Source organism: Caretta caretta, chromosome 1 (genome assembly GCF_965140235.1).
Source record: "Caretta caretta isolate rCarCar2 chromosome 1, rCarCar1.hap1, whole genome shotgun sequence".
Lineage (NCBI taxonomy): Eukaryota > Metazoa > Chordata > Testudines > Cheloniidae > Caretta > Caretta caretta.
The window spans coordinates 290,498,396-290,518,914 of NC_134206.1; the positions used below are offsets into that span (position 1 = coordinate 290,498,396).

Genomic DNA, 20,519 nt, shown 5'->3' on the forward strand with positions numbered 1-20,519 from the left:
AAGCAATGCACAAAGTCTTTGAATATGATTAGTAACAGTAATCTTAATAACAAACTGTAAATTATGTGCGATAGACTAAATGGCATGCAAACTGCATAGCTGAGGAGGCCCAAGACAACTAGGTGCAAAAGAGGCTAGGCCTGATGGAGTAGAGACCCCTAGCCAGGACTGCAAGGAGGAGGAGGAGGATCGCCCCACCAGGGGGAAGGCCACCCCACTGCTAAACAGCTCCTGCCTGGGGCTGGCCCCTCACTCTTGGCTGGTGAACAAGCAAGTGGGGTCGTGAGAGTGGGGCTGTAGAAGGCTCTCTGCAGGGCCGGTGACACCTCATCCCAGCAGGTGCAAGTTGTGGGGAAGGGTGCAGGCCTGGCAAGGCAGAGCAGAGAACTGGCACTCTCAGGTGGTGAATGAGTGAGGCTGTGACAGCACAGCTGCAGAGGGCTTCCTGTGCTGCTGTAGGATCAGTGACACCTGATGTCTACAGGTGCATGGGGTGGGAGTGGGAGGCTGCTCTCATGCAGACTGTTAGGGATGCATTCCCCACCCCCATCAATTTCAGTGTCAGCTGAAATTGACATTTACCAACATCTATTGATTTAAACTGAATCCTGCCAAGCCTCTGCATACCCGAGACCCATAGAACTTCCCAGTATTAATGCCTGCTTCAAGTCCAAGACCTGTGTTTGAGTTGAAGCATCTCTAAAAAAAAAAAAATCAATCCAATCTTGATTTAAGTGTCCAGGGATGGAGAATTCACCACAACTCTTGGTAAATTGCTCCAATGATTAAGCACCCTCATTATTAAAAATATGCACCTTATTTCTAGTCTGAATTTATCTAGCTTCTCCTTCTAGTCATTGGTCATGTTATACCTCTATTGGCAAGATTGAAGAGCTTTTTATTATCAAATTTCTGTTGCACATGTATGTACTTACAGACTGGGATCAAGTCACCCCTTAACCTTCTCTTTGATAAAATAAACAGATTAAGCGTCAGCTTAAGCAGTGGCTTCTATCACTATAAGGCATGTTTTCCAATCCTTTAACCTTCATGGGGAAGTTGCAAGCAGCAAACATTAAATAGGTACAGATAAAGAAAGACTGAAATAGAGAAATCTCCCTTCTGAAGTAAATCCCTGAATGGCACAGGTTTGGGTATTTTGTTGTGGTGGTGGTGGTGGTGGTGGTGGTGTTTTCTTTGGTCCCTACATGCACTACTTTCCTTTCAAAGAAGGCCTCTGCAGAGGACAGAAAGTTCACCTTGTAATATTTAATAAATATGTTGATGGGCAACCATATTGCTGCCCTACAGACTTCCTCCATGTGCAGAAAAATCTTGTACTTTATCTTCCTAGAGATCTTGTAGAGCATGCTCTTCTTTCTTCAGGACTAGGTTGGGCTGATGCCTTGTATGCCTCCAGAATGCATAATTTAATCTATCTGCCAGGGATAGTGGGAAGACCTTGGCCCTTTGAGTCAAAGAACACAAATAAGATGACAGATCAGCTTTGTCAATTCAGTGTGCTTGAGGTATATCTTTAGTGCTCTGCCTTGGTCCAGATTATCCCACAGCTTTTCAGTAGGGTGCTGTGGATTTGGACAGAATGATGAAAGCACTGTTCCTGATGAAGCATGGAAAGATCAATTCACTTTTGGTAAGAGGTCCTAGCACCCTTAGAACCATCTTGTCATTGAAAAACACCACGGATCCTGGATAGATAGAACTGCTGACTCCAAGACTCAACTAGTAGACATGAGAGTGACCAAACAGCAGGTTTTGATAGACAGTTAGAATGATGCGAGTGTTGTCACTGCAGCAAAGGGTGGGAAGTTAGGGCTTTTAGCACAAGTGGCAGGCCCCACTTAGGAAAGGTTGTTCTGACTGCAAATCTAGCTGCTCTGACCACTCTAAGAAATCTTCAAACTTAAGGATTGTCAACTAAACAGACAAAGGACCCTGTGTGCAAAACACTTATGGTGGACACCTTATATATAGTGCTGGGCTGAAGTCCCTTTTCTATACTGTCCTGCAGAGCTGTGATATCAGTGTCCTTGGGGTTTCTGTTTTCTTGATATTAACTGTACTGTTCCCAGATGGAAGAATAGGCCTTTAGCATTAAAGTTCTTCTGATGTCAGCAGAATCACTTCGGAGGATAATCCAAGGGAAATTAGCGCTTCCCTCTCAACAGCCAAGCTGCCAGCTAGAGACTGCCAGTGTCTGAATGGAGGATGGGATGTTGGTGAAGGATGGCCTCTCTCACTGGAGGATGCAGTGGAGGTTCCAAAACCAGATCCTAAAAACATGGTCTCCTGATTCAAAATCAGGCCAGAGCACAGCCTGTTGTCATAGTGAGCTCTTAAAAGATGGTGCTGCCATCTCTGTTTTTGCTGTCTGATCCAGTTCCCCGAGGTCAGGATAGTTCTTGTCTAGGGCCGTTAGGTCATCCAGCCAGGTCACTGTGGCTCTTGCAAAGCAGGTCACCGCTGGGGATGCCCAGAGAGTAGCCAAGGAAGCTTCAAAATCCCTTCTGTTGGATGTATCCTTGAAAAAGGAAATCTATTCCAATGGTATTAGCAAAAAGAAAAAGGAGTACTTGTGACACCTTAGAGACTAACAAATTTATTTGAGCATAAGCTTTCGTGAGCTACAGCTCACTTCATTAGATGCATGCATGTCTTTTGCTAATGTTGCCACTGCAGTCTTGACCTTGGTATTTCTGTGATAGTATGATGCAAGAGCCAAAAAAATGCCATCACAGAATTTTGGGAGTTCCTGAACTACAGAACGGCATACTAAGAACCAATGTCTGGAAATTAAAGCCAGAAAAAAATTAAATTAGAAAAAAGGAACAATTTTGTAACCAGGAGGATGATTAATATTGAAACAAAACTACCAAGGGAAGTGGTGCATTCTCCATCTCTTGAAGCCTTCAAATCAAGACTAGATGCTTTTCACAAAGGGGTGCTTTAGTCAAGCAAGTTATCGGGCTCAATACAGGGTAGTTGCATGGAATTCTATGACCCATGTTATAACGATCAGACTAGAAGATCTAATAGTCCCTCTTCTGAGCTTAAAAAAAAAAATCTATGAAATTCAAAATTATGGAACCAATTCAGTGCACTGCCTTAATTTTAGGTATGTTTTTATGTCCCATTAAGGTTAACCAGACTTAAGTACCTGCTTCAATGTTTTCCTGAATAGGGGCCTAAAATAGCAACACCAACAGACACAATAGATTAAAAAAAACCCTCACTATTCAATCCCCAATTACAAATATAGTACAGGGAGCAGCACCTTTACACTGTTAGTTGCCACACCTTATATCACTGTGTGGAATGTGTTGGGTTTTTTTGCTCAGCAGTTAGTTCATTTCGCTATAAGCAATCAAATCAACACCTGAAATTGGTTCTTCTACGGACCTAAACATACCCAAAAACAGTCAGTTTCTGTTACAAGGAAGTTAAGATTTCCTGTTCTTTGGCTATTTTGATATAGTGGAGGTGTCCTGTTAGCATAATGAGGAACATAGGCTATGGAGAGCGCCAACAGTTAGGTAGGATAAATCATAAGGGATATAAATTCTCATGCAGAGTTGGGAAGGAGCTATCCATATGGGCGGAATGTTACACAGTGAAGTTTCTAGCACATTCCTCTGAAGCACCTGGTGCTGGCCACTGTCAAAGGCAGGATACTGGAGTAGAAGAACCCTGCCCTGATCCAGTATGGAAATTCCTACAGACCTATAGAACAGAATGTGTGTGTGTTCTCTGTGCTAATTCTCACTTGCTAATCAAAGGAGGGATTTGGTTCCACTTTAGCTCCTGAAAGGAAAAGAGCTGCCTTCAAAGACTGTACCATCTTTTCTGGAACACTATAAGGCATTTTTGAGTTTCAATTGGTGTGGGACCCTGCAATGCATTTTTTTACATTGAATTTGTGTGAAGATTTCTCAGATGAGCAGTTCACTACAAAGGGATAGCAATGTTTCATGTGGAGTGGAGAGAAGGGAGCTCATTTAAAGAGAACGTGTCTTGGTCCAGCACTAATTATTTTCTTCTTACAGAAAAAGTACACAAAAAAATCTGTCTGAAAAATATTTTCTTCCTTTATTTTCTAGCCTTGCTAGAATGGCTTAGTGCTAATAACAGCTGGAAATATACTTGAGATCAAAACAATCAGACATAACTGCCATATAACAACCAAAAGTCTGTCAATAACAGATTTCTGGAGGAGTTTTCGGGACTCCTCCTTATATATCAAGTTGTCAGTACATACTAAATCTGTTTTATTCTTAATCAGACTATACATTTAGCAATACCTGAAATGCCTTTCCACCACTCCTGCTGTCTGTGAAATCTGAGGTGTGATAAGTAATGATACGAGTGGAGGAACAGAATTATTTGTAGTATTTAGTACTATACTTCCTACTGTACGTTTATCTGGAAGATTTAAGATCACATCTTACACAATGATGAAGGGCAAAAGGGTATACTTCACTGCAAAAGAAAAATATTTTAGGCTTTGAGATTTTGTGCTGGTCCTGTAGTAGTGTACTTCCCTGCAGGAGAGTGAGGGAAGGGAGGAGATGGTCTCTAAGCCTGTGACTTGATGGGCAAAAAGAATGTGTGGTTTTTTTCAATAATGATATCTCAGTTGAGTTAGCTGAGGACCATTTAAAAAGATCCATTAAGATGCAGCATAAAAAAAAAAAGTTACTAACCTTCTGTAACTGTTGTTCTTCTAGATGGGTTGCACATGTCCATTCCAATGTAGGTGTGCATGCCCCGAGCACAGTTACTAGAATTTTTACTCCTAGTAGTATCCGTCGTGTTGGCTCCAGAGCCCTCTAGTACTGCGCACTCATAGCACCAGTATAAAGAGCCCTGCCGACCCTGCACCCCCCTCAGTTTCTTATTGTCTGACTCCAATAAGAGGGGACAGAGGGTGGGTCTGTGCAACACATCTAAAAGAACAACAGTTACAGAAAGGTTTGTAACAGTTTGTCTTCGAGTGCTTGCGTATGTCCATTCCAGTGTAGTCTACTCCCAAGCAGTTATATGGGAGGTGGGTTTGGAATTCAAGAAGAAGCTGACTGCAAGACTGTGTGGCTGAAATTGGCATCATTTCTGGCCTGCTATGTGATGGCATAGTGCATCGAGAATCTGTGCACCAAAGACCAGGTTACTGCCCTGTAGATGTACTGAATAAGGACTTGAGCTAGGAAGGTGGCCAAGGAGGCTTGCGATCTTGTGGAATGAGCAGTCAGGTTAGCTGGAGGCGGAACACCGGCCGGCTTGTAACATGCATGATGTAATCCAGGGTGAAATCCTCTGGGTGGAGATGGGAAGGAAATGGGTTGATCTGCAAAACAGTTTGGTTCTTTGTATGCAGAATGCCAGGACACATCTAACATCCACGGAGTGTAGGTGCTGTTCCTCTTTGTTCACTTGCAGCTGGTAGAAAGACTGCTTGACTGCACCATATCCTTGAAGAAGATCACTTACGGGGGTTCCGATGTGAGGGCACAGATCTCCAAAACGCTTCTGGCCCAGGTGATGGCCACTAAGGCGGCCGCTTTCCAGGAGAGCTGCACTAATGAGCATATTGCCAGAAGCTCGAACAGCGAACCAGTAAGTTTTCACAAGATGAGATTTAAGTTCCAGAGAGGAATCGACTTGCTTACCTGGTGGTCTAATCTCTCCAGGCCTTTTAAGAAAACAGATAACCATCTTGTGCAAAAAGACAGACTGGTTGTCAACCCAGGGATGGAATGCTGAAATGGCTGCTAGGTGACTGAAGACACAACCAAACCCTGTTATTTCAGAAGCAAAAGATACTCCAATATGAATTGCAATGAGGATTGCCTGGGCAGAACTCCGCACTGGGAGGACAAGATGGAGAATCACTTCCATTTTGCAAGGTAAGTGGTTTTCTACCGCCTAGCAGGACTCTACAGACTTGCTCCGAGCAAACTTGCTCCTCAAGATTCAGCTATGGAGCTTACAGGCTGTCAAATGAAGAGAGCGGAGGTTCAGGTGGAGTACCAACTGTGATCGTGGGAGATCAGGTCCGAGTGTAGTGGCAGCAGGAGCAGTCTAAGAGGATGGACTGCCCTGAGCTCTCTGACATTGATATCAAGAGATAAGATCTATGGTCCCCAGAGGAGCTGAGTCCTGAAGGACCCTAATTGGGCTCTCCAACCCAGCGCTGACACGTCAGAGACTAGAGACATCGATGGTTGGGGGCCGCAAAAAGGGCATTATCACACAGACCACACGGTGGTTCAGCCACCAAGTCAGTGAACTGGGGACTTGAGCAGGGATGGTGAACACCAGTCCAGATGATGCCACAAAGGTAAACATACTGTGTCCAGCCAGGCTTGGAGAGGTCTGAGACGCAGTCTCGCGTGTTAAACCGTGTAAGTGCATGACGCCATGTGACCCAGAAGACTCAGACATTTTCGAGCTGTTGTGATTGGATGAGTGTGAAGGGATCTTATCAAGACTGAATTGCCCAAAATTGGTCTTCCAGAAGCCTGGATGGAGTCGAAATCCACACCTATGAACTCTGTCCTCTGCACTGAGATAAGGGTGGATTTCTGTGTGTTTATCAGTAGGCCTAGAGCCAAGAAGGTCAATTGGATGAGATGGATGTTGGATTCCACCTAAGCTCTGGACTGGCCTTTGACTAGCCAGTCGTTGAGGTACTGGAAGATATACACTCCCTGTTTCCTGAGAAAAGCTGAAACATTTGGTGAAAACCTGTGAGGTAGCCAACAGGCCAAATGGGAGCACTGCAAACTGGTAACGTACCTGGTTCACGACAAATCTTAGAAACCTTCTCTGGCCTTGGAAAATTGATATGTGGAAGTATGCATCCTTTAAATTGAGGTCAGCATTCCAATCCTCCAGATCTAGGAGGGAATGATGGAAGCTAGGGAGACCATGTGCAATTTTAAGTTCTTGAGATAGTGGTTGAAACCACACAGATCTAGAATACATCTGAGAACATCCTTGGGTTTCGGGATTAGGAAGTAATGGGAATAGTGATGTGGAATCTCTTCTATGGCTCCCACCTGAAGGAGGGATTGGACCTCCTTTCATTTGCTCATGAAAAGGGTCTGGGGGGAAGAGGGTAAGGCGGGGTAGACAAAAACTGGAAGGTATATCCCACTTTTATTGAGCTAAGAACCCAACAGTCTGAAGTAATGTGGGTGCAGGCACTGAAGAAGTGGGACAGATGGTTTGAAAACTGAGTAAATGGATTTGATATTGTGAGGATTGAGATGTCGACCTCAAGCATCTAATCAAAATGAGTGTTTCAAGCTGAGAGTCTGGAGGCGATGTGCATCGGCCCTGCTGAGGCCGGCGAAGGAGATCTATGCCTGTTTTCTGCCTCTGCTGGTCCTGGCTGGCTGGGCAAAGTAACAGACAGACAATCTGCTGGGGCCTGTAATTCTTCCTGGATACTGCTGAAGTATATGGCCCCTGGGATTTCAAGGTCACAAAGTCCTTAAGTCCATGGAGCCTAGCATTGGTTTGCTCCCAAAAGAGCATGGACCCTTCAAAAGGGAGATCTTGGAGGGTTTGTTGTACCTCTTGGGGAAAACCTGACAACGGCAACCATGAGCTTCTGTGCACGGTCACTGCTGTGGCCATAGGTCTGGCTGCAGAATCAGCTGCATCCAGAAGCTGCCTGTAAGGCGGCTCTTGCCACTGTTTTCCCCTCCTCGGTCAGGGAGAACTCGAACTTTTAACTCGAACCATTAATCACTCACACTCAATTTCTTGAAGTTAATAATAGAGGGATAGTTAAAAACTATCAAAACAAATGACACCACACATTTATTTAGCCAACACCCAAGTACTACATCTTAAAGGTGCTGAGTACATAACAAAAACTGATTAGCAAAGCATTCTAATTCATGTATCTAATGATCTGGGCAATCAGAGAATAAGATGAGAGAAACAAAAAGAAAAAGGCTAAGTCAGGGTAAAAAAGTTGATTAAGAAGAGGTGATTCAGGATTATTACTGAAGTATACAAAAACATTAATATTCTCCTAACAGTTTTACCAAAGAAGTCTTCACAAATGACATTCCAAATTAGAAATGCAAAATAATAGGCAAATGATCATTCTAGTATGAAATAAACATTGAGAGAAAAACCTGTGACAGTATGCAGCAGTACAGAAATGCGGAAAAATCGTTTGCTTTTGTTATCTCTAAATTATTTCAACAGGTAACTTTGTACAAGGAGTCAGACGTAGAGGACTTTGGATTCAGTGTCTCAGATGGTTTGTTGGAAAAAGGCGTATATGTTAAAAACATCAGACCAGCTGGACCTGGGGATCTAGGTGGTTTGAAGCCATATGACAGACTTTTACAGGTAACACTATCCATACTTTGTACACAGTTTACTTTGTAAAAGGTGTATGTGGAAAGTGTAGTATGGGATTTATATATAAAATGTACATGTGATAGTATAATAGAGTATAATGTTTTATTGTCACTAGTTTGGAATGACCATATTACCCGTATTCTGTTTATACCACGCTCTAGAAAATAAGTGCAACTTCTTAGAGTTTTAAATATATTTACTGGTACAATATCGTGTCTCTCAGTTATCCCGCATCATAGTAGTTAACGGAAATCAGACAGACATCCAGGTGAGAAAAGTTTGTACCAATACATTTTAAACTCTAAAAATATCTAAGCTAGCGTTTCTATAAAGCCAGATACTTCAAAATACCAAGGTGGTGTACCAATTACTCCTGAGGGCATTCTGCGCACCATATTTTAAAATTCTGCAAATTTTGTCAAATAAATGGAGGCACCAGCATGGCATTGGGCAGCACAGGCCACTGGCTGCACAGAGATGGGAGATGACTGTGCAGTTCCCCCCACCCCCGGGACACAGACTCAGCAGTGAGGTGAACCATGTTTTTGTATACTTCAGTAATAACCCTGAATCACCTCTTGTTAATCAACCCTGACACAGCGCAATGACAAGGCCACCCCAGAAACACCACAAGGCCCTGCCCCTCTGTGTCAGGTGCGCCAGGTGTGGGCAGGAAGGATCCGAGTGTGGAGGGGCTTAGTGTGGGCGGGGGGGTCCAGGTGTGGGCAGCTCAGTGGGGGATCTGGGGGGTGGAGGGGATCTGGATGCACAGGGACTTGTTGGGGGGTTCTGGATGCAATGACAATGGGACTCTGCATGGTGGGGGATCCAGGTGAATGTGGTTGGGGCTCAGCTGGAGGTGGGGGGGGTCGGGGTGTGGTGGGCCAGATGCTGTAGGAGTGGGGATCCAGGTGCAGCTGGTTAGGGCTCGGTGACTCATCAGGGTAGTCCAGGGGAAGAGGGGCTCATTGGGAGGGTTCTGAATGTGGGCGGGGGGTGAGGTTTGGCAGGAGGGGTTCTGTATGCCATGGGGTTGGGCAGATGAGGGAGCAGCTCCCTGTACCTGCAGTTAAGGAGTGATGGGTGCAGGAAGCTCTTCAAACTCTTCCCCCACACACACACACACACCTGGGGGAGAAATCTGGGGATGGGTCTGATCTGGCCCCAGCTGCTATGCAGGGGAAGAGGAAGTCCCATCCTCCCCAGCCCAACTGGGACTAGCACAGGGGTGAACAAGCTTTTTGGCCTGAGGGCCACATTGGGGTTGCAAGACTATATGGAGGGCTGGGTAGGGAAGGCTGTGCCCCCCAAACAGCCTGCCCCCCCCACCCCCTTTCCATGCCAGAGCCAGCTGCCCTGCCTGGCCAGAGCAGTGGGCCAGAGCGCTGGCAGCACTGCACCCTCAGACTGCGGGGGAGGGGCCAGCCTCCCCCACCGGAGCTCAGCGGCTGGGCAGGACAGTCCCGTGGGCTGTAGTTTCATAGGATATCAGGGTTGGAAGGGACTTCAGGAGGTCATCTAGTCCAATCCCCTGCTCAAAAGCAGGACCAATCCCTAATTAAATCATCCCAGCCAGGGCTTTGTCAAGCCTGACCTTAAAAACTTCTAAGGAAGGAGATTCTACCACCTCCCTAGGTAACGCATTCCAGTGTTTCACCACCCTCCTAGTGAAAAATTTTTCCTAACATCCAACCTAAACCTCCCCCACTGCAACTTGAGACCATTACTCCTTGTCCTGTCCTCTTCTACCACTGAGAATAGTCTAGAACCATCCTCTCTGGAACCACCTCTCAGGTAGTTGAAAGCAGCTATCAAATCCCCCCTCATTCTTCTCTTCTGCAGACTAAAGAATCCCAGTTCCCTCAGCCTCTCCTCATAAGTCATGTGTTCCAGACCCCTAATCATTTTTGTTGCCCTTCGCTGGACTCTTTCCAATTTATCCACATCCTTCTTGTAGTGTGGGGCCCAAAACTGGACACAGTACTCCAGATGAGGCCTCACCAATGTCGAATAGAGGGGGACGATCACGTCCCTCGATCTGCTCACCTCTGGACAAGCAGCTGACCGTCACAGGTTAGGAGCCATCTGATGGGCCTTCCCCAATCCCACCCCTACCCCACAGTGGTTTACCTCTCTGCTGGCTGCCCTGGGCACCTGAAACATACTGCTGGGGTAGGTCACATGACCACTTTGGTGGCTTCCCTTTGCTTCCCCATCAAAGTCATTTTTCTCCAGGGAAGCAAAGAAATCTGAAGGGGACATAAATTCTGCACATGCACAGTGGTACAGAATTCCCCCAGGGAGTAACAAATGCTCACTACTGAGCAGAAATTTCCAACTTTCCTGTGGTATGTTCCTCCTCAGTTTGTGGTGCTCACTGTTCTTGAGATATTGCTGTATGTTTTCTAGGAACGAGTAGTCAGTCACTGACCTGATCAGTGCAGTCCCTGCTCTCACCAGATATCAACTACCACATAAGCAGAACTTACTACAAACATTTCTTTTGAAACTAGAGTCTAAAATGGGTTGGAAATTTTTTTTTAAACTTCTCTCTCTGACCACTTTCAATATAAATATTTTATGTATTCAACAAACACAATTCTGGGAAAACCTGCTTAAGAGGACTGAAATGTTATAAATCATCTGTTAGATTTATATTAGTGAACTTAGTGCAAGTGAAAAATAAGTCATATTTATTCAATATTTACCATATTGCAGTTAATGCTAGGACATGATTATCAATTAGAAAAAAAGTTTTCTGTTCTCCTTAAACCATACTGTGTTTTGTGTACTTTATGTAGAGGGCCACTAACATATTCCAGTCATATTTTAGATAACATCTGTGTTTCTTAGATACTTGTGTTATGTTGCTTTCTTTTCTACATCTAAAACAGTAATAAAATTAAACCAACACTTTAAATCTTTCAGGTAAATCATGTTCGTACCAGAGATTTTGACTGCTGTCTAGTTGTGCCTCTTATAGCAGAATCTGGCAATAAACTGGAACTGGTTATTAGCAGAAACCCACTGGCCTCTCAGAAGATGACCTCAGATCAACAAACTTTAGCAGGTGGGGAATGGAATGACCAAAATAATGCCTTCCTTCAACAAACCGGACATACTGCTAGTGTGGAGACACGAGAACCTACAAACACAATATAGCAACAAGTTATTTTAGTGGGACACTCAGAAAAGAAAGACAATATATGGTGCTAAATCCCCTTTTCAGATTTCTGTGACACTTGAGGCACAGATGTCATGTGGCATTAAAAAGCACAGAGGGTCTAACTATCCCTCTCAAGGCTTGTGTTACTTCATGGATTACTTTAAAAACTGAGTTTGGTTTTTAATGTGATGGCCACTGAGTAGTGCCATTCCCAACTAAGCCTGATGTCAGAGAAGTCATCATGATATTGAGTAAAGAAAATGGCTAATGGCCTTACTTTTTTTTTTTTCCTGAAGTAGCAGGAAGGGAGACCTTTAAAAGAGACTGAATTGCTCCTTCCTGTCTTAACCGCATCATTAGTTTTTGAGCAGAAAAACTAGGATTAGTCTTTTTCCACAGGTGTCTGGATTTTGGTTTTTTTAATAAAGCTAGCTGGCTACTGAGTGAGGGGATCATGAGATAGGGGTATGCTGCCCCAATACGGTTAGAGTCATGTGTTGTGAACCATTGTTCTACTGGTTGTGCTGCAGCATGAGGGGTGCAGCCATCACACTAAGTGCTGTTCAAGTGTTTTAGCAAAGATGCACGTAGGAAGCTGCAGGGTGGCATGGTAAAATTTACTGCCCAACTGCGCTACAATTTTATTAGAAGTTACGTTATTCCCTATGCAATGGAAGTACTAGACAGGATGTGTCTTGGAACTGTAAGATTCATTTCAAGCAGAGACGTTTTAGGTAGTGGGAAACTTCTGATGAAGGATTACTGAATAAAAATTAAACGAGTTATTTAAATCAAATTAAAGGATTTTTTTTAAAAAAAGTCAAGTGGAAATGTTTATATTATATTAACTACTAGTAGCAATGGAGGACTGATGTAAAATCCATTTAAATGAGAATGATTCATACAAGGACATACAAATCTAAATCTTTACTTACTAATAAAACAGTTTCTTGAGGGTTACTAATAGATTTATGAAGTCTATTTAAAAAAGGCTTTTTCAGCATTTTCATATTTACCCTTACAAGTTTTTAGAAATTGGAATTGTAAATACATTTTACAAATATATGACAAATTCTTTCCTGCCCACCCCCCTTGAAGCAATAAAATACTGCCAGTTGCTTTTAATGTTCACCAGCAGCTGCTTTGATTTGTTCCAGTATTCAAGTTGTCATCGGTAATTATTGTTATTTGGTGAATATAAAGATACTGAATTTGTATATTAATTGTAGAGTCTTCATATCTATCTTACAACCAGATTTGTTTTGGGTCAATATAAATTGTTTAGGAAGACTATCCCCCCATGCTGTTTTCCTTTATATGAAAAAGCTTACCTGCCGTGCACACACAAGCGTAATGTTTCATTCATGTTTCAGCACTGCCAGAAGATCAGTCAATATGAAATTTAACCCCAAATCATGTAAAAACAAAGTTCATGAGTCACTTAAATATGTATTTTTATTTGTAACAAATAAAGTATTAAACTGTAAAGTATTTTTGTACAAATTTAATACTTTAATAGCATGATATTTATCGTCTATGTATGGATTTTGGGAACTCAAACTTGCAAATATTTGTATGGAAAAAACTGTATAAAATGGAATAAACAGTGATTTGAAGACAATATTCTTAACAACGAGATGGTATTTGTATGTATTAGACAACAGGAAAAAATAGTATATTTACAAACTATTGCAGAGATAATCACATTTCAGGATCTTTTTTCAGTTTTTTGAAAGTATTTCTACCACAAGTGTATCTAGGTCAAGAAATGCAAGCCTCTTTAGCTAAATATTGGGATTTTAAATAATCTATGATGAAATATGCAAAGTATTATTCCAGAACGTAGGAGTCCCAATCATGAACCAGGACCCCACTGTGCTAGGCAAATATAAGCCATCCAAATATCAGTATATATTAATTGTGCAAATTTAAAACTTGACTATCAAGCGAAGTAATTATCCAGGATAGTAAAAGGAATTCACATTTGGCACTTGACCACACTTTAAAAGCCCTATTTTTCATTACAATCTGTTCAGAGCAAGATCTGACTCAACTTCATAATCCTGTATGGTGGCAACATGCTAGTTAGTACCTATTTGTCACACCCAAACTTCTATGAAGTTATGTAGAGGACATGGTTACAGAAGAAAAATACACATAATAAGTAATACCATGCATTTTGACTAAAGACTTAACATGGGTATGAACTGACTGCCACTATCAAACCATAATACTTTGTGTTGCATCAACAATTTATATAGGCTTAAATACTATGGGCCAAGAAATTCCCTTCTTCTGAAGAACAGATCTTTAGGACCTCAAAGCGTCTATTAAAAGACATTTGTTCAACTACAATAAAAAAAATATACAGACATCTTAGCATTCAAGAAAAAGTTGGCCATATCTTATGCTAAACACAAATTAAATTCTGAATATAAAAAGTCCATATTAAAAACGATGCTCCTAAAAAAACTTGCACAGTATTTTAAAAATTAAGACCGATCCTCCAGAATTTCTCTGTTCCAATACCTTATTGGGAGTTGTATAACATATTTAAGTGTCATATTAATTAATGTACTTGATTGTTAAGGTCCAAAAAGCTGCTTGGGAGTTGGGCTCCTCAAAGTCAGATTCTGAAGTCTGTTTGATCCAAGGGGCGAGTCTTCTACATTTACCTGTCAAACAAACAGGGAGAGAGTGATGAGGCCTGCAAATAGCACTTAAAATATAGTAAAATGTTACTATGCAACAAGGATCATTTTCATAAAAAGATTTCCATTGATGACAGAGGTGTTTTTTGAAAATAATTTCTAAACTAATACACAAGTGGCAAACCCCAGGAGAGACTTTAGTAGAATTTAATGTGTATAAAAGAAATGGCACAGTTTATATTAATAATGTAGTTTTTGCACAGCAGGTCAGCCCCTACAATTTTTGTTGTTGTTTATAGCCATCAATTTTGAGCAAGTCAAAGAGCCAGTGCGATCAACAATCAATCAAATATTACTTCTAAGATCATAACTAGTTCAAACAGTAACCATTAATTACTCTGACAAGCTTCATCCTCTCATTCATTCCATATGTGAGACCTGAGGAAACTTTCCCAACAAAAGAGTAATTAAACTGATACATTCCCCCCAAAAGTTTTGGTTTTGATGAAACTGCATTTTCTGCCAAAATGTTTAGTTGAAGAATTCTCAACCAGCTCTATGCAAAAGTTTTATTTTAAATGCTCTTTAAAGGGTTTCTTACCATGGTAAGTTTTGAAGGACTTTCAAAACGATCTGTAAAACTGCCTTGTCTTTTACATCGATTTGATTTAACTGGACTCTCACTACCTGCACTGGCCAGTTCAGCAGTACTCCACTGTCCATTATTAGTTTGTATGTCATTAAGACCTACAGACTCTTCTGCTTTAATGAAGTCATCTTCAACAGGTACAGAAGAGAGGGGAATATCCTCAGTTACTGAAATAGGACCAGGTTGAACATCATGCCCTTGACTTTGCCAACAACCCTTTAGGTGAGATGACATTTGTTCTGGAAAGTCGCTCGTTTCTGCAAAGGTCTCTTTTAAACGTTGTTGTAAGCGAGTTTTTCTGGGAAAGCTCTTTGTAGAAACTGCTTTCCTGAGTTGAGTCGGTTCAGCCACAATATAGACCCGGCAGCGTCCTCTTGTCACAGCTGTGTATACATGCTGCCAGTGCTGTGGGCCTGCATTCCCGACTACATAGACAATTGTTTTTTCCTCTGAACCCTGAAACACACACAGAGATTTTTTAAGAACTCTTAACAAATTAAAAGTAACAAGAAACAAGGGCTTACTAGAGAAGTACCATCAGTTAACTATGGAAGGATGGGCATGAAGTTACTTACATAGGTGCATACTAGTGTGTAGACAAAGTTGGACTAGAAGGCAGGATTCTGAACAAGTCTGTAAATGAAGGAGATTCTTCTTTGCCTAAATTCTCAAAGTTTTAGTTTCTCATAGGAATGGCAGTGGCCTCTCAAGTTTGTTTCAATTTCCATGTCCACAACAACAAAACAAGTCAACTACATTCACACATCCCACTTGCCTGCAGAAAATGGAGTAACTAATGCTTCACAATACTGGATGTCTATGATGGAATTTGATTTAGACTAGTCAACTTATGTAACATTTTTATTTTTTTAAGTATTACTGGATAGTAAGTTAATTTCCATTGGATCAATCAGTGCCTTCATTCAGACTTACTGTAAAGCTACTCAGCTAATCCCAGTGGGAGGGTAAACCAAAGAGCCAGTGTCACACCACTTCCTTCCCTCACACCCCAAAGTTGTTCCTATGTTATCTTTAAGGACTTTATGTCTTAAGGGACATAAAACCAAATCTTCCCATGAAATTACAGAGCAACACTGCAGTCAGGCTTTTTACTGGTTGACATAACTGTGCTGAATTACAGTTCTTACCTGAAATGTGTGAATAGTTCTGGCCCATGCATGCCTTATTTGACACTCTCTCCTCAGTGCCTCATACACCACAGTGAATTTGGAGCCATACGTGCTGCTGATGGTCAATAAACGACACCTATTGACTTCTACATCCTATAGAACCAGCATGTGAGGAGACTTCATGACTAGGTTGTAGTAGAAATCAGATCAACATGTACACAGTTTAAAAGGCTGTAGCTATGGAATCATTAACTGACCCAGTTCTTTCAACAACAACTGCACAACAGGCTTAATTCAAAGAAAGCATATGTGATGATAGAAGTCTCAGTTGACTCCTCCCCTATTTCAAAACAAACACCCTGTAAGGAAATAACTTGCTGTCCTTTATTCAAGTTTGTCTCCACTCCTGCTTCTTAGCTACTAGTCCCCAGAAGATCTGGTTTCTGACTGCTGTCCCTACCTGCAGGGGCCTCATTGGTGGGGGACCAATTGCCCCTTCCCAAATTTCTCATATCCCCTTTCCAGCCAGTATTGCAGTATCTACCCCAGGCCTGCAGGGGCCACTGTGGGGCAGGCTGGGCAGGGCCAGGCCAAGGTTCCTAATTCTCATGTTGGCAGCACCAGCTATATAGGAAGCCACAACAGCATCTGGAGCTGAGTGCAGAATGAGCTAAGCCCCTAGCCATTGGTGAGGACTACCCCATGCCCATATTCCTGAGGACAGAACCAGCCTACCATCTCCTCATCCTCTTCTGGGATGGGACCACCCTCTGACCCCCTCACAAGCAACAGTGGCCTCAGCTGAAAAGTGAAAATGGGGATGCTGATGCAACTTTGTCCCTCCCCGCCCCTGAATTGTTGTGAAATGACTCCCTGGCCTACCTGGTCCCACTACCCGGCAGCCATAAACCCTCCTTCCTCAGCATTTCCCTCAAACCCAAGAGGGAGAAGCCAGTTCTCAGGTTTTTAACCAAGTGTTTGTCCTAAAGATAATACCATATTTACTGCAATTAAAAAAAAAAAAAAACAAACAACCCAGACACTCACATTTGAAAGAAACTCATAACAGCAAGGGGTTCATAGCACTGGACAAGTCAGGCCAGGTGCTGAAGAAGTTTCCCCACAACATTCTGCCAAAATCTCTGCTATTGCAATTCTAGTTCTTTTTTGTGACAAGAATGCTGAATCACATGAGCATGTTGTGATGTCAAATGTATACTGTGGGCTAAAGGAACTGTGCCTCAATGAAGACTGTAGCCAGATATTTTGTGTAAATCCTAACAATTAATTATTAATCTTTCAAAAGAATACATACATCTGTTATGAAAAATATTTCTCCATTGCACAGTCGTCTGTCATCCTCAGCACTGCCCCCAAGATCACAAGGTAGCTTTTGTCCACTCAGGAAGGCTTTTCTTCCACAGCACCCTCTGCATTCACATTGATTAGGATTCTGAGAGTCACTTTCCCTTGTGCAAGCTGTGCTATTTTTTGGAAGAAGGTCCTTGAGATAGGCATTTCTCGTGGAACAAATTTTGTCATCACATTGGAACACCATTCGATTTTTATGGTTTCTGAATCAGGAGAGGCGGGAAAAAAATGAAACAAAACAAATATTTACTTGCAATTCACTCAACGTATTTGTGTGGCTCATATGACCAATTCAGATATGCACACTAAGCTTTCATTTAAAAATAAAATTGCTAGCCTTCGTAATTGTGAAGATAATCTTCTAAATATAAACATAGATGGGCTTCCTGACTCTATGAAAGGACCATCTGAAGTGATGGCTCCAAGAGGTAAGAACTCTCCTATCTCACTGAAGGGTTAATGCTGAAGTCTTGACTATTTTGCAACTGATCATTTTAGCAACTTGCATAGAGAAGGGAGTGGAAGGGACTTGCCTTTGGGAGAGAAATGCACAGAGAAGAAAGGCAAGTAATGGGAGAAGATAGTTGGTTTGGGAGGCAGAGGGACAATGAGCAGGAACAGGAATCATCCTGAAGGTGAGCAAATTTTCCCATTGGGTGATAAGCAGGGACAATAAGATACTGGACGAACAATACTTAGAAATTTGGTTACTACACAGAGATCATAATCTACCCAAGCAATTTATTCAGTCCTCTCTCTCACTTATACCAACAGGAGATAAAACTATATACTACCCTTCAATCTGTAGTCTAAATTTATACCCTGGTGGACCTTGCTTCAGCACTCTCATCGCTGTTAGCACCAATTAGGTTTCCTCAAGGAGGGCCTCATTGGTCACAGGTGTACCTGGTAAGAGCACAAGAAAAAGGTTCTGGAAGAGGAAAGGAGAGAGAGAAGCGGCTAGGGGAGCCTTCTAGGGGAGTTCTCTGAGTAGAGGCACTTCAATCCAACCCTTGTCAGGACAGAGGCCAGAAAGCTGGAAAACAGTGCAAAGGTGTCAATGCACTGATCTGTATTGGTGGAAGGACAGACACTGTAAATAAAGTATATGCCAACGTTATCAATAAGAAGGTCTCAAAGTGGTCTGCGTTTGTGGAAGAGGCAGGAGTATGATAGGCATGTCCTGTCACAGCACCAAAAAATAGCTGTAACTCAATTTTTTTTTAAATAATTGTTTGCTGGTCAACTTTAATGCTCAGCAACAGCTCACAAAAAACTTGACTTTAGGACATTAACACCTCTTTTAACGAGAGAGAGGATCACTAGCCAAGACCCAAGGGTTTTCATCAAACTTCCAGAAATGTCACGGAACCTTTCTGCTGGCTGTTCAGGTGGCAATTAGAGGACATGCCAAACAACGCATTGTACAAAAAACAATTTTTCAAGTTTAAAATATTTTCATTTAGTGTATTTAGAATGTTGGCCCCTTGCATGAAACAATTTTAAAACATAAAATAAGATGAAGGGAGAAAAGGCAAATGTATACACACTATAAACCTTTAGACTCAAAACATTGTCTTACCTGGTTAAATGTTTTGAATAGTGCTGACAACAGAGTTCATTTATTAGATCACAATCTTGCCTACAAACATGAAAGAGGCACAATGTTACCAACAGAAGGCATGTACAAAAAATAATGGACATTTATCTAGAAACAAGTGTGTTCAAACTGAAAGAGGACACGTATTTAGCAATGACAATCTTCTACTGACCATTACAAAAAGCATTTGAATTCAGAGGTAGTTCAGAAGATGCTGCTGCAAAAAGAACAGTTTTGTTTTATTTTAATTCCAGAAGTAGTAAGGCAAGCAGCTTGCAAAAAGTATACCTAGGTAAACTGGGTTTGCTTCCAAGATGGCACAGCAAAACAAGAATTAGTATATTCAGGTATTAGTGCTTGTCTGTCCATAGACTCTTTGGAACTAAAAGGAGTCCAGCATTTTCATGTTTCTTTTCTGGAAACTTGGAGGTCTTAAGAACTCTTAAAATCTTGTCATTGCAGATTATGTTCCCACAAGATCTGCTAAATAGTACATTTAAATGGAGCTTAATCAATAACAGTGTGGTAGAATTTAGAGGACTCAGGTCTGATGATAAATATTCTGAAAGATCCTCTTCAAAGCTGACCAGAGAAATTAAAAACAAACAACTTCAGAGCCACTTCGTGTTCACAATATAAATAAAATATAGGTAAAATATCCAGAAATCACTACTAATGTTTTAGAATTTGGGGTTTTTACAACTCCAAATTCTGCCCCTCCCCCAAGAAAAGCACCAGAAGATCAATTTTCTTTACAATTTAATGCTGCAGGCTTGGTTTCTATTGAATATTAGATCAACAATTTCTCTTATTACATGGTTTACATTAGAGGATCGCAAAGCATTTTACAAATAATCAATTTAGCTTCAAAGCACTCCTGTGAGAGTCAGGCAGATATTATCCCATTTTTGGAGATAAAATAACTAGCACAATGTCACACAAAAAATCTGAGGCAAAGTCAGAAATAGAGCCTCTCAACTATTGATTTTGTGTCTCATTTGCACTAGGCAAAAAGTTTTGGAGGTTGGAGGGGGCTTTTAAATTACCAGCCACCTAGATACTAACGCAGTCTGGAAATAAGTAAAAATGCAATTGCAATCTGAAGAAATGTGCACAGGCAATGAACTAATCTTAGGAGCAACAGACCTGGCTGAAAAGACAAATAAGGCCATGACCCCTTGCAACAGCATTCCCACTGTAGATTACCTTGTGTGGTACAATGAATACTCCAGTAATTATTTGGAAAATTAAAATTACAAAATGACAAATATTTTGTAATGTAATATGGACAATTGAAAAACTGAGATATGGGTGCGTAAGAGACAATTAAGCTTGTAGAGAATTATTATTTGCTTGGCACTAGAACAGCTTAACAACGTTAACATGAGACTAGATTGTGAAGAAAAATAGATCATAAGGAATTTAGAAGACCAAGAATCGTCTTAATTAGCTTATAAAGCTGGTCAAAGGTACAAGCTGGGAGTCAGAAACTGAATAAGGAACGCTATTCCAATTCAAGTCTGAAAGACAGCTTGTTATCACTCGATTGGTA

General features: G+C 41.6%; 2 protein-coding genes across 13 annotated transcripts in view; one reads left to right on the top strand and one right to left on the bottom strand.

The window, feature by feature from the left end:
- The window catches only part of GRIP1 (glutamate receptor interacting protein 1), a 560,288-nt gene extending 547,101 nt beyond the window's left edge, over positions 1–13,187 (top strand). For 10 of the 11 annotated variants that reach the window (XM_048835827.2, XM_075124374.1, XM_048835824.2 and 7 more), the window contains 2 exons: positions 8,242–8,388; positions 11,329–13,187. In XM_048835827.2, coding sequence (XP_048691784.1) covers positions 8,242–8,388; positions 11,329–11,562 — 381 coding nt within the window. In that variant the 3' untranslated portion in view covers positions 11,563–13,187. The remainder of the gene's footprint in view (positions 1–8,241; positions 8,389–11,328) is intronic. The other variant, XM_048835829.2, reaches the window with a different exon arrangement.
- Positions 13,172–20,519, bottom strand: part of HELB (DNA helicase B) — a 37,850-nt gene continuing 30,502 nt past the window's right edge. For both annotated transcript variants that reach the window (XM_048835836.2, XM_075124375.1), the window contains exons 9-13: positions 18,950–19,009; positions 17,312–17,570; positions 16,015–16,149; positions 14,819–15,322; positions 13,172–14,241 (exon numbers count right to left, since the gene is read on the bottom strand). In XM_048835836.2, coding sequence (XP_048691793.2) covers positions 14,152–14,241; positions 14,819–15,322; positions 16,015–16,149; positions 17,312–17,570; positions 18,950–19,009 — 1,048 coding nt within the window. In that variant the 3' untranslated portion in view covers positions 13,172–14,151. The remainder of the gene's footprint in view (positions 14,242–14,818; positions 15,323–16,014; positions 16,150–17,311; positions 17,571–18,949; positions 19,010–20,519) is intronic.